The sequence below is a fragment of the Atractosteus spatula genome, chromosome 1 (assembly GCF_055471065.1).
Source record: "Atractosteus spatula isolate fAtrSpa1 chromosome 1, fAtrSpa1.hap1, whole genome shotgun sequence".
In the NCBI taxonomy this organism is placed as follows: domain Eukaryota; kingdom Metazoa; phylum Chordata; class Actinopteri; order Semionotiformes; family Lepisosteidae; genus Atractosteus; species Atractosteus spatula.
In genome coordinates this window covers 37,294,384-37,308,343 of record NC_142706.1, presented here as the reverse complement: position 1 = coordinate 37,308,343, position 13,960 = coordinate 37,294,384, and the positions used below count along the sequence as shown (strand labels likewise).

Genomic DNA, 13,960 nt, shown 5'->3' with positions numbered 1-13,960 from the left:
TAGCAGACTTGTATTTAAGTCCAATGTTTTCAGTCACGAGTCCCTCAGATTGAAATTATATGGACAGTACTAGCAAATGTGTTGTGTCTAACAAAGGACTCACAAATCGCAAGACAGCTATGAAAGTTTATCTCTTCTCAGGTAAATGTATTGTTTATCCATTTTTTTTTACTCTATATTCTTGATACTCTTAACTCTTGATTACGTGCAACATAATAAATGATAAAATACAGCAACAGCAGTAACAGTTGGGACATTTTATGCTGCATGGTGAAGCCCTGTCCAAAAGAGTATGGAAGAATATTCTTTTACAGAAGCCGAAACAGCAGCTGTTGCCTTCATTAGTTACATCGTCCAAAGAGACAAGTGAGCCAGTTGCCAAGGTGTTGGCATAGGCTGTGCTTTACAAAAGAGGTAGTCAGTCTTTTGAGCATCTGCAGTTCCTTTCTTTCTCCACAATTTAACCTCTCCATCACTTTAGTATACTGTAGGTCTGTCTTGCATTCATCTGTCCATAAATTCTTGTTCCAGAACTTTCCTAGTATCTTTGCATATCTGAGCAAGTTCTGAAGTATGATAGAGGTTGCAATGCCAGTCAATTCTGTTTCCCTACCCATTGGGTGGTGCTTCACCGTACAGCATTAATGTGGCCCAAAACATACAATCAATATAACCATTAATTTCTTTAGGAGAAGAAGAGTGGAAAAAAGAGTGGAGGCACACGGTCTTTATATTTAAATCCAATTGAGCATGCATTTTACATGAAAAAAGTTGGAAGTCGGAACATTCCAAGAATTGTTCCTGTTCTAATATCATCAAATATATGCATGCAATTGCGCAAAAATGTGTAATATATTGTACTCGCCATCCATGTCAATCTCATGATCGTAAATAGAAATGATTTCACTTCAAAGCATAAATACTGTAGCTGTTTTGACTTTGCTGTCTCACTATTCAAGGGCACTGTAAGTTGGCTATTGGGCACTTTGTCCTTCACTAGGAGGAGTGATTAAACTGTAATCAGTGGTGAGAGCAGCTGGCATGCTGTGATTCTTACATAAATTTTATAACAAAGTGACTGTCACATTTTTCATAATACTTTTTCCTTCTAACCAGTAAAAGCAATTAATGAGAAAAATAAACATTTTTTATTATGTTAAAGTTTGTCATCCCCATTGTTCCTCAGTATTTTTCTTACAAAATTTAAAACGAATAACATTTCAGTATTAAAACCTTATGCCGCAATTGTAGGAAGAGTTGCAACCATAGTTCTATTTTTCCCAAGTCAGTCTCTATCTGTGTGTTGCGCATGTTGTATGGCTGTTTTGCCCCAGTCCTGCTGCAGGGAAGGCTTCCCAGCTACAATCTTCTTTTTACATCAAAAGAGGTAGAATATATTGTGTAAAAGAAAACGAAAATGACTTGAAGTTATCTCCAAGTCACATGTGATTGAATACGAATCCAAGTCTCAAACATGAGTTCTGCAAGTCAGAGAAGAAATGGTTCTTGGTTGTGCAATCATGGGATTTTGAAGTGGACGTTTCTTTTTTCGTTTTCCTTTGGATCTTACGTTGTTCTTACTTTTTATTTTCACAAAGAGTCTGTTCTTTGAAAGACTGCTTGAAGAATAAAGGCACAGTTGTGTTTACAGAAAATAGGGCAGTTAGCACTATACTGTAAATGCCAGCAGCCATGTCACCCTGCAACTTACAATTGGCAACCCACTGAAGCTAAGCAGGTATGAGCCTAGTCAGTACTTGGATGGGAGACCTCCTGGGAAAAAAAGGTTGCTAAAGTTGCTGCTGGAAGAGGTGTTAGTGAGACCAGCAGGGGGCGCTCACCCTGCAGTCTGTGTGGGTCCTAATGCCCCAGTATAGTGACGGGGACACTATACTGTAAACAGGCGCTGTCCTTCGGATGAGACGTAAAACTGAGGTCGTGGGAAAAATCCCAGGGTGTTTCTCGAAAAGAGTAGGGGTGTAACCCCCGGTGTCCTGGCCAAATTTCCCATGCCTCCTAATAATCCCCCTCTATGAATTGGGTACATTACTTTGTTCTCCTCTCCCCCTCCCCTCCAACGGCAGGCGCATTTAATGGCAACGTCAGCTCAAAGATTAGGTTCAAACCACCAAATGGAGACGGGCGTGCCGACAAGCTGCTGATGACAATCCCGCATCAGCAATCCCTGCTGATGCGGGATTAACGCTAGGATGAGAGAGAGAGCACTATACTGTAAATAATGGAAAAATGTGGTCTTTTACATATTTTGCATACATCTTTTATTTTACACAATGCGCTTTGAGGTCCTTGGTCCTTACCTTAGAGGCATCAGTAAGCTACCCTAATATCGACAGGGAGTATGCACAATTTGTTTAACTATGTAAATTAAATTGAAATTACATGTAAACATATATTAATATGTACGTAGTCACTGGGCACAGATGGGCTAAAGCTATTTAACTGTGACACAAAGACTTTACTCTTCTGTGATTTTAATTAGCTGGTAAGAACAAAATCACCAAAATGGAAAACCTTGAAACAAATGTTCACTAAAACGTTTTTTCAGTAGTATTGAATGTATTTCATTTTCAGCTCAAAAGGAAGCTATTGTAATTTATTTTTATGTAAAGTATAATAACTGAACCCCCCCAACCCCAGAAAGGTGGATTGATATCGAGTTGCTGTATAGTATTTGATACAAAAAAACAGTCATCACTGGGGTTTTTTATTTTACAACCACATCTCCTTCAATTTAATAGCCATTGTGTCTTAACAGGTTTCCAGTTTAGGTCCTGGATGTTTTTTCTATCATTATTAATCCCAAGTTTTTAAAATAGTTTAATTATTATATACTGTACAACACACACTGTACATCCCCATTGGGTTGAACGAGACGTCCCGGCAACATTTTGTTCAATGCGACAAAGGTTTAATCATATATCCTCTATCTGTCGGACTGAATTGTGAGTTAGTGAGTTAACTTGGCTGCACAATAAATGGTCGTCATCACATGTGAACTCTGCCTGGGGGGGATGTTTTATTTTTTTGGCAAAACACAGCGCTCAACTATGGTGTAGAGATTTAGTGAAAAGCAATTTGAGCTTATTTCGACTTTGTAGTTAGCTGTTGTAAAAATGTGAAAGTTTGTTTGACAGGCCGGGTGGTTTTGTGCCTGATTCCTAGGGAATTTCCAGAGAGGAGTCTGAGCTGCGGTTCAGGCAGCTGACACGAGAGTACCAGGCTCTCCAGAGGGCCTACGCTCTCCTTCAGGAACAGGTGGGAGGGACTCTGGATGCTGAGAGGGAAGCAAGGGTAAGTGCTGATGGACAGAAGGAATATTATCAAGCGGCTAAGTGCCTTTATCTGATTTTTCAATCTCTGTCTCACTCGAGCTCTGTATCCCATTTAACTTTGTTGAAGTTGTTTTTCTAAGCAAGGCTTTTTCTTATATTTGACCACGTTGTGTAAAATTGTTATTTTAAACATCCTTGAAACGACCAAGCCTTTGTTTGAATTCTTCCCAACCTCTCCCATTTTTTTCCAGGCATATTTAACATTCGGGAGAATGTTGAAGTGAAATTATTTGAACCCTTTTGGGTTCTTCCCAAATTTTCTTCCCTACCGCAATGTTTTGGGTCAAAGACAACACATGGCATTTTCTTTTTGTAGCATATATAATGTGGAAAGACATTTCATAATAAGATTCAGTTTTGAGCACAAGATGATCATTTGAACACTGAAGGAACAGAATCATTGCTTCAGAAGCCTGTCAGTATTTCTTTTCAAAATGTGGGTTTTGCTCTCTGGGCCTTTCTTTGATATTTAAATTGCAGTAATTTTTACCAGTCTGCATCTCAGCAGGACATTACTTTGAATAAGATTAAGTTTCCCAGTAGGAGATTTTTTGTTGCGTTCCACATCTTCACCTTTTAGTTATGTACTGTGCTTTAAGGACCTATTACACATTACCTTTGTGCTTACACGAGGAGGAAGGTTTGTAAACCTTAATTAGTAAAGCTGCAGGCTAATTGACGTGCTATTGTGTCTCCACAGACCCGTGAGCAGCTGCATGCAGATCTAATAAGATACCAGGGGAAAATTGAAGACCTTGAGAAATCCCTGGCAGAGAGGGGGCAGGTAAAAGGATCTGGAAATAAACTGCTTGCTAAGATCTCCGTCGCCTTGTTCTGTCTTGTCATTACAGTTTTCTGTTTTGCTTGGCATTTTGCTGACATCATCTGTCATCCTGCTTTTTGATACATTGCAGTATCGATTACTGCACCACATCTGAGACCATTCCATTTTTGTGAACAGAAAGTGGCTGTTTTCAAAAAGTCCAGATGGAACGGTGATTGTGTGAATTTTCTTTGGAAGGTGTTTTTTTTTCTTTATTTTTCAGTGGACAGTTGTCTGCAATTACAGTACCTGTGGCACATATTGTGATGTATGTAAAAAATTCTGAGTATAGACATACATTTGACAGATTAGAATACAGCTATTGTATTCTGTATAGCGGACAGAAGCTTACAAGAAACAAACGAATTGTACACATCTGGTCAACTGTAATGAAGTTGTAATGTCTACAGTACTGTATACTGTATGTCTGTAATGGTCTATGATTCTTATGAGATTCACCCTGTGTTAATATGAAATACATAAGTAAATTGTGACCAAACATATTGCAAGTTTTAAAAGGTTAGAACCATTTCATCAAGGCCTCAGTTGATAGTGGTTTAAATTGCAGTGGATTTCAATGGTTCAGTTGTTCTCTCGGTGCATTTCCAAGTACTGATCACCATGTCATATATCCATATCTGCATCATTTATCTCCAGATGAAAGAATACAGCATTTTTTTCAGCAGATTATTCTCTTAGTTCTCAACACATCTTTCACAAAGGTTTTTAGTACAGCTGGATTATTAAATATTTGTTAACTTGCATTGGTTTAATAAACAGATGAGATGTGAGTTGATAACAAAAAACTAACATTTCTAAACTGCATATCTTGTAGATGGGTTAATCACAGTGCCACTTTAAAGGGTACTGCTTATTTCAAAACCCCTGTGTGAACTATTTGTAATAATTTATGCAGAATGCTTTTGTATTTTCTCCCAGAAAGATGGGGCTGAACAGTATATTTGTTCTAAGCTAGTGACTTATATTTGTAATAAAGGAAATAACCAAGTTAAAATTTCTGTTTGAAATGTATCCAGTGTATTTTATTTAAAGACATCTTAAATTAGTACAATAGTACAAAAATAAATCATACTAAAATCATACTATAGTACACATTTTACTTTTTAAAAATCTGCATAGAGTCTGCACCATATTTTTCATTAATAATAAAAAGGAAACACCCAAATCTTTAACACTAATTTGTACGCTTTAGTTGACATATTAGGATGTGGCTATTTGTTCATAAAATCCTTTTTCTCCTCAGTTGAAAAATGTAGTAATATCTTCATTAGCATAGGCTTTATTTGAGCTGTGCTCCAAGAAATGCATACTGCAAGTTTTTTTTTACAAGGAAAAATGTATACGGTATTGGAGTAACAAATAAATGCGTTTAAATTAATTAATGACAACTGTTGGAAATGTGAGCAGTACCTTTGAAAAATACCGAATTTGTATAAAATTATTTCATATTTATGCCTACCTTCCCTTTTGCAAAATAAAGTTTAATTTTTAGATTTATATGACTTGTATAATGTTATTTTGTCAGATTCTACTTTAGTGAAATGCATATTACTAATGGAGGGTCATCTCTACTCTAGTATATATTTGTCATTCTTGTGATAAAAGTTGTATGTTTCTGTTTCATGCTATTTGTCCGCTGGATTTGTTTTTTTACTGGGCTGCTTATTTTTATGTGCCAATGCCTACTGTAAATCAGAAGTCTGCTTCTGGTCTGCTAGAATTGCAGTGATTTGTTATTATCTTGATGATATTTTTAACCAAACAATATTTTTCTGTCATTGTCCAAAATGTAAATTTTGTTACCAGTATTGCCAGTGACTTAGTACGATGTACCTTAACCAACAGCATTGAGTCATCTTTCTTGATATTACTGCTGCATTTTTTATTTTGTTCTAATTGAGACTTGCACTCTGATAACAGGACTCCAAATGGGTGGAAGAAAAACAGCACCTCATCAGAACAAATCAGGAGCTCTTCGAGAAGGTACAGTACATAAACCTGGCATTGGACTTGATTCGCATACTATGTGCTGGGTTTAATAAAGGTCAAGGCATCTACAAACTGGGAAACAGAATTAGATGACTTTTGGAAATCCTTTTTAAAACACATATTAAGCTTCATTCTGAAAATGAAACTAAATACTGTAGGTTTATGCCCACATTTTTATTACGTTTTATATAATGTTGTGACTTAAATGCATATAGCTCTTAAAAGGCATTCAATTAATTAATCAATTTATTAATTTAATTTATTAGTTTTTCATAGAAAGTATAGAAAAATGTGTTAGGACCTATTGATTGGTTTGCTTCTTTGCCTGTACTGACAGTAATGCATGAAAGCAAGGTCTAAACACTGCTCTGACCACAAAGTGAGATGCTGATTCTTTGCTTTAATTTATGTCATTTAAAAAAAAACTTTTCATTTTATTTAATCAGGTAATTAAAATACTAAAGTGAGTCAAATATTTCACAATGGTTCTTGCTTTCACAAAGCTCAGCTACTGTAGATCTTTCCACTTGTGCCATTCAGGTGTACAATTACAGTACATTCAGCTTCAGTGGTGGTTGGTTGTGTAGGTAAAACTGAACACATATATTGTGCTCAGTGCCGGTTTCAGTTCAAGTCTAATATACAGTTATAGAATCACATGCTCACCTATATTGATTCATATAATTCAGTTATTATATTATAATTGTTTATTCATCTGGGGAACAGTCAGAATAATGGAATTTGTAATATTACCTTAGGCCATGAACAAGAGAGTTTAGACACTTAAGTAAAAAAGTGTTTTCAAAACTGGCAGTCAGGGAGAAGACAATCTTTGAAAACTTGAAGATGAATTAACAGACCCATTGAAGGTCTACAGGTTTGTGACTGGACAAATCCAAACTTCTAAATCTCTTTTTGCAGATAAGCTTTTGCTGTAGAGAAAGATATACAAAACATGTAGTCCTACGATTCAAACACGATACTTAACCTTTTTAATTCCCTTCTTCATTTCACTGCATGTGCAGTTTTTTTATTGCATTTAATCCTTTTCAGATCACAAAACTGGAGCTGAACGAGAGCCGTCTCAAGACCGAGATGCAAGATGTAAAGGACCAGAACGAGCTGTTAGAGTTCCGAGTGCTAGAACTTGAAGTAAGAGACTCCATCTCGAAACTGTCTGCAGGAGGAGAAATTGTCTTTGAGCCAAAATGCAGAACATACATTTAATAAGACACTGAAGTTTGTAGGTGTAGGATAACACACATAAGACTTGTAATTTCTTTTGTTTGTTTCAAGCTATTTAATGCTGCCTTAATGTGCTTTATGTACAGTGTATGTTTAAATGTTGGGTAATGTATAAGTGCTATTTTTTAAATGAAAAATGTAAATTCTAATGTATGTTGAGCATATTTTTTTCCCTTTTAATAAATCGTTTTTTTCTATGAAAGTAACTACATCACTGTTCATTTTTTTCACTTCCCCTGCATGAACTGTTTTAATTACATGTATAAACAATTAAATGCATGACTGTTACGTGAACTCCACTGCAGTTAGCACACTACAAATCATTTGCATAATATATGGTGGTCTAACAATCTCACATTGAAATGTGAGATTCTATGGACCACAGTACATCAGAATAAATGTATTCATTAATCTTGTTTCTGTTGTATGGCAGTTATGCAGTAAAATCATTCCCACAAGGGAATGATTACACAGGCATATAATTTTATTTTATGTGAACCAAAATATTGAGATTAATTTATATGTAGATTTTCAAGGCTCTCTCCTTTCCATTTTAAAGCTTTTGAATGCCCTTGTAAGTGACAGTTCTAGTTCATATGAATGTAACTGAAACATCAGACCCATGACAGCCTCTTCAGATAAAACTGTGCTGAGAGCTAATGGAATGTACTGTGCTTTCAAAGCAATAGGTTATTCAGACTGCCAGTAAGTGGAATTCATGTCAGCCGTCATAGCAACACAACTTTTCTTTCAGAAAAAAACATTTTGGTTCAAGTTTTGGTTATTGCAGTCCTTCATTTAACATGTTTTACTCCATTCAGTTGGTTTGAATCCCACCCCTTTCCGAGCTTTTTCACCCGGTTCATTTCAGCAGATCCCTCGCATGCTTTTAAAGTCATGTAAGTACATTCTGGTTCTGTTTGCATCCATAGAAAAGGTTGAGCAGGTTCTGAAATCTCTTAAGAAACTTAATTTTGGTTGTCAGGTTATCGACTATCGGCAACGTACTGCTGTGCGTGATTATGATTTCGAGGGTTAAAGTTCCGCTTTCCTTTGTAGGACTCATACTGCATATTTGACAAAATGACAAATGTTGATCTACTAGCCAAGAAAGGACATTACAGCACCTCAGAATATTGTATGTTACCTCCACTCACGGGTTATTTCACAAAGCAGTGCAGCCTCCTCTTCACAAAGGAAACACGTCTTACCTTCCATTGATGATACAAAGCTGTCCTTTCCCTGTCCACCAGCTAGGATTATGCTGTAGTCTTCACTCAGTAGGTAGTGACAGAGGTCCTATTTTTAAGAGACGGATGTGATCTGTTTTTGTTCCTTACCTTGCAGATCTCCTTATACTACCGTTTTTCCCATCAAAGAAGGTATTGTCATTAAGATACCTTTAAAAACAGAAGCTGGTGGCAGTATTGAAAGTTCCATTCATGCAATCACAGGACATTTTCCAGGAGAACGTCTTATATACTGTATCTAAATACATAAGTAAATAAGGAAAGCAAAATCACAAAGTGATTTAGAGAGATTTTCTAGGACAGGAGTGTGTAAGAATTATAGTATACTGTATATACTCAGAGACCCTAAAAATGCAACCAATGAATATTGATACCAATAGCATTTGTTACACTGACAATGCCTTTCATTAAACTGTATTTAATCTTGGTTTACTACTTCAGAAGCATCTGTGCTGCCCTCATTAATTTCGCTCATCGCTTTAAAGGACAGTATGATGATTTTTAAATGGTTTGTTGGCAGGAACGAGAGCGCAGGTCCCCAGCTTTTAATCTCCATATAGCAGCCTTCTCGGAGAACAACAGTAGTGCCCTGCAGCTGCACTGCCACCAGGAGGGCATCAAGGTAGGGCTGCTTTTCAAGCCTATGGATCCTTTGCTAAACCACCTCTTGCCACCACCTGTGAATGACCTTTTACTACGTTCTACTTGATCAGCACGGTGCTGCAGTGCTTGGGTCCTTGGTTCAATTCCTGAGGTGCTCTCTATGTGGATTTTTGTATGTTCTCCTTGTGTTTGCATGGTTTTCCTCTGGGTGCTCCTTGTTCTTCCCACAGTCCAAAGACATTCTGTACTGGTACTGGTAGGTTCATTGGCTTCTGGGAAAATTGTCCCTGGTGTGAGTGTGTTTGTGCCAGTGTAAAGTTTAATTGGCCTTCTGTGAAAGACACAGGTTTTCAATGTCCACTTATTTTCTAACTGCTTCATCCAATTCAGGGTGTCAGAGGGGGGCAGAGTCTATTTCAGGACACACACAGACACATTCACACAGCAGGACCAGTTTCTCCAGATGCCAGTTATCTTCCACGTATGCCTTTGGCCTGTGGGGGGGGGGGGGGGGAAACAGGAGCACCCAGATGAAACCCACACAAACATGGGGAGACCATATAAACTCCACACAGATAGCACCCCGCGTCTGGAATAACTATTGTGTCACTTTGCCACCCCCCATTTTTCAGTAATCACCAAAAATGTTAGAAGGTCTTCTACATATGTATTCCAAGCTTTAAAGGTTTCAGACACAAAGATGTTAATTTCCACTGATTCTTGCCCATCACAAACTGCAAAAAGGTTGTTGCATGTAATTCTGAAATGAAAACATGTTTTCTAGGATGTTGTTATTCCTGATCTCATGAAGAAACTTGATATTCTTGGAGATAATGGAGTAAGTACTTTTTCAATAGCCATTTGAATTTTATCTTTATTTTTATCATTATACACTTAAGGTTCAGCCTGAATGATGATGCATTGTGCGCAGCATCTTACAGCGTTTTGAATTGTCCTTGATACAGTGCAGCATTCTCTTGAGAATTTTGGTTGGAAGTGATAGCGTTCTGTTCTTTTCCTCTAATATTTTTTTACAGAACCTAAGGAATGAGGAACAGGTTGCCGTGATACAAGCAGGCACAGTGCTGTCACTTTGTGAAAAGGTACAGTTGTGTTTTGAAATACTTCATTCATGGAATATTTTTCTTTTTTATTTCTGAATATGTTTACTTTGCCTTTGTACAATAAAAATATGTAACCTATGTCATCTGCATGTTTTTGTTTCTTTATTCATTTTGACTGTGATGTCTTAAATATACAACAATATTACTGTACACGTACTGTACATGGCACTTTGAAAGTACTTAAAGTGTTTGGTGTTAATATAAGAGGTAATATAACTCTGGTTTCCTCACGTTTTCAAAGACATACTAGCTAGGTTAATTGGAGTCTCTGAATTGTCCAGAAAAGCGCTATATAAATGTAAGCAATTATTAATTATTATTATTATCCCAGCAAACAACTGGTGCAAGGCAGGATACCCTGGACATCAGTCCATCGCAGGGCACACACAGACACAAACACTTATACCAGGGCCAGTTTTCCTAGAAGCCAATTAAGTACTGTATGTTTTTAGACTGTGGGAGGAAACTGACGCACCTGGCAAAAACCAACAAGAACACAGGAAGAGCATACAAACTCCACAACAATAGCACCCCAGGTACAGAACTAAACTCAGTGCCCCAGTACAGCAATGCAGCTACAGTATGCTAACTACTGCATCACCATGCCACCCAACCAGAAAATCCCATTTTTAACATTTTATGCCATTGTTGCTAACGGTTAACTTATTTTACTTCTAAAATATTCTCTTTAAAAAATAAGTATACATCATTTATAATTCTGAAAAGTGGTCATCAATGGAAGGGGGTGAATACATTTGCAAAGCACTCCATATACACATAGATAAAACATGTTTTAGTACCTCTATACATCTTTAAATTTAAAATATTTAACTTTTAGCTTGTAACAACACTTTCCCTGCATATTATATCTGTATAAAGTTTGTCAAAACAAACAAAATATTAGACTAATACTAATATTAGACAAATAAGTACACCACAAACATGCTATGCTGAAATGAGAAGAAAGAAAACACAAAGTTTCGGCCGTGGAGCCTTCTTCAGGTGTCACCTGAACAAGGCTCCACACCTTGACACCTGGAACACCATGACACCTGAAAAAGGCTCCACAGCTGAAACATTGTGTTTTCTTTCTTCTCTTTTCAGCATGGAATAAGCCTATTACTTGTTCCTTTCCAGCCTACGCATGCTGACACAGCTACCCACCTGAACTACTTCAACAAACATGCTATTTTGCGTTTCTCAATGGTCCTGTTCCCTTGTTTTTTACTGCCACCTGGTGGCATAAAATAAACACAAATTTGTGAAAATTCTCATTAATCACCCCTTTCTCGATTTGCATGATTTGCCAATTTACAAACCACAGTAGCTGGGTCGAATTGAAGATTTAAAAGTTGTACAAGAAAAGTTTCTTTTGATGCTCAGTTTAGGAAAAAATATGAAAATATTGTAAAATTATTATGTGAAGCAGTTTTTTTTGCAGACAGTGTTAGAACACAAGTTAGAACACCTAACCAGGAAATAGCACACTTCTCTTAAAACTGTGCGGTAGAATTGTTTGAAATACATTTCTCAGGTAAGCAAAATTATGCTTGCAAAATATATAATGTATGTGCAGGCATCATTGAAAACAATTAAGTTTTGATAAAGTCTTCAGAATTTTGTTATTCACATATTATAAATGTAGTATGCTCTTAATGTTCTTTAATTGACTTAACATTTGGAGCAGCTGAATAGATCAATCTTGTCATCTAAATGCTCTGGGAGTTAGATATAATATAGCCCCTACAAGACAGTCTTTCTCAGCCTCCCATAGGCTTTGAGCTTTTTATCTATTTTACTACTCTGAGGAGCGCTTTAATACAACTCTAATATACAGAATACAGAATTGATTATTCAATGTTTGAGATTTACAAATAAAACATATTAATTTTTCTTCTCTATAAATAAAAAAACAATGTTAGCATAGCCACAGAGTAGTCCAGATTATGAGCTGTAGGCAGTGGATCGACAAGTGAAGACTGTTTGGAGTGAATGCTGGGCCCTGTAGATTTGACCTCTTTCAGGCCTCGACAATGTTATCAACGACTTTGACCAAGATTTCTTGAGCAAAGACACAATATTTTGCATACAGGTTAGCTCATCTGCACGCAACCTTGGATATCTTTGGATTGCCACCAACAGTAACCCCCTGTAGCTTGTGGGATACCTGTGAGGTTGAAGTGGTACTGTAGCTGTATGAGCCTCATCAGAGTTTTATCTAATGCCAACTCTGCTACAGGAACTGTGGGTCTGTGCTACATGACTACATAGTATACATTTCAGAATAAGGCATGTATAGGTCTTTTCCCCTGCTGGGGTGAGGGCTTTTAGCCATTTAGCCAGTGAGATGATTCCAAATTTTGGGAGTGAAGGACAGCTACTGATTACAAATTCTGAGGAAAAGCTACGTGAAAACCGACTTACAGTACATGGTTCAACCCTTTAGTCAAATGGCATGGGCATTTGTAAGTTGGGCATATTGTTTTTATGTTTGTAATGTTTTCTGTTACAAGTATCATGTATTCTTGTACTTTTTATCCTGTTGATTTCAACTAACAATACATTACTGATGATTTGACTCACCCGATGTGTGAGCAAAAATAACCACAGAATTGTGGATTTTCAGTCGGAAACTTGTCACATTATTACAATGAAAACATTAAGTTAGAATTGGGTATGGGTTGGATCTTACTAGGCATTTGTACAGCCCTGATAGGATTGATGCCCAGACCTGGTTGGCCTCTGGACAGCCTGCTGTGGCGTGGCCTGCTGTGCCATTCTTCCTGTGTACCTGCTGTCAGCTGGCAGAGGTTGGCTGGTAGCAGGGCTCTCCTATTGACGGCCTTGGGGAGTTGGTTGCACATAAAGACCTTGACATTGTTCTACTGTAGTTTTGTCATTGTAATCTTAGCACTGTGTGGTGTTACAGTCATTCCACTGATAGGCAGGTTACTTCTTCCTGTGGAATTGAATGTGCTGTAAGCATTTGCAATCTAAAAGCAATTTCTGCAAAAGGGTTCTGATGTTCCGCCTGGGACAACTGAGTGACCCTCTGCTTTCCAGCATGTGGCCATGTTCGTGCTCTCTCTTGAAAAGTCTCAAGATGGTTGGACCAGAACACCCCATTCTTTGGACGGGCTACCTTCAGTCATGCCAATTACAACCCGGTTTTCTTTGTTACTTACGTAGAACAAAGTCATATGGCTTGCTGTTTCTTCATTAATTAAAAAAAAATCATGTCTTTCTGAGTGGTTATTGATACATATTCGTAACTTCATTTAGGGGTTTTAACTTGCATGACCAACAGTGAGCACTGGACTTTATGATATCACATGACAAGCTCAGTATTTTGTTAAAAGGCCAAGGTACGTACAATAATAATAATCAATAAACCTATCTGCTATTTAAATCATGTATGTGTCCAGCAAGATACTGATGTAAAATTAGTTGTGTTTAGTTTAGTTGTGTATCAGGATGTTTACTGTAAGCAGAAATAGTGGTTATAAATAATGATTGTCATATAAGTTCCATTTTAGAGAGTACTCAATACTT

At 37.2% G+C, this 13,960-nt stretch overlaps 1 protein-coding gene across 2 annotated transcripts in view; it reads left to right on the top strand.

Moving 5' to 3' along the window:
• LOC148840844 (janus kinase and microtubule-interacting protein 1-like) overlaps window positions 1–13,960 on the top strand; it is a 114,062-nt gene that overhangs the window by 88,988 nt on the left and 11,114 nt on the right. For both annotated transcript variants that reach the window (XM_088922059.1, XM_088921976.1), the window contains exons 10-16: window positions 3,184–3,312; window positions 4,054–4,137; window positions 6,118–6,180; window positions 7,240–7,338; window positions 9,202–9,303; window positions 10,069–10,122; window positions 10,322–10,387. In XM_088922059.1, the coding sequence (XP_088778185.1) occupies window positions 3,184–3,312; window positions 4,054–4,137; window positions 6,118–6,180; window positions 7,240–7,338; window positions 9,202–9,303; window positions 10,069–10,122; window positions 10,322–10,387 (597 nt within the window). The remainder of the gene's footprint in view (window positions 1–3,183; window positions 3,313–4,053; window positions 4,138–6,117; window positions 6,181–7,239; window positions 7,339–9,201; window positions 9,304–10,068; window positions 10,123–10,321; window positions 10,388–13,960) is intronic.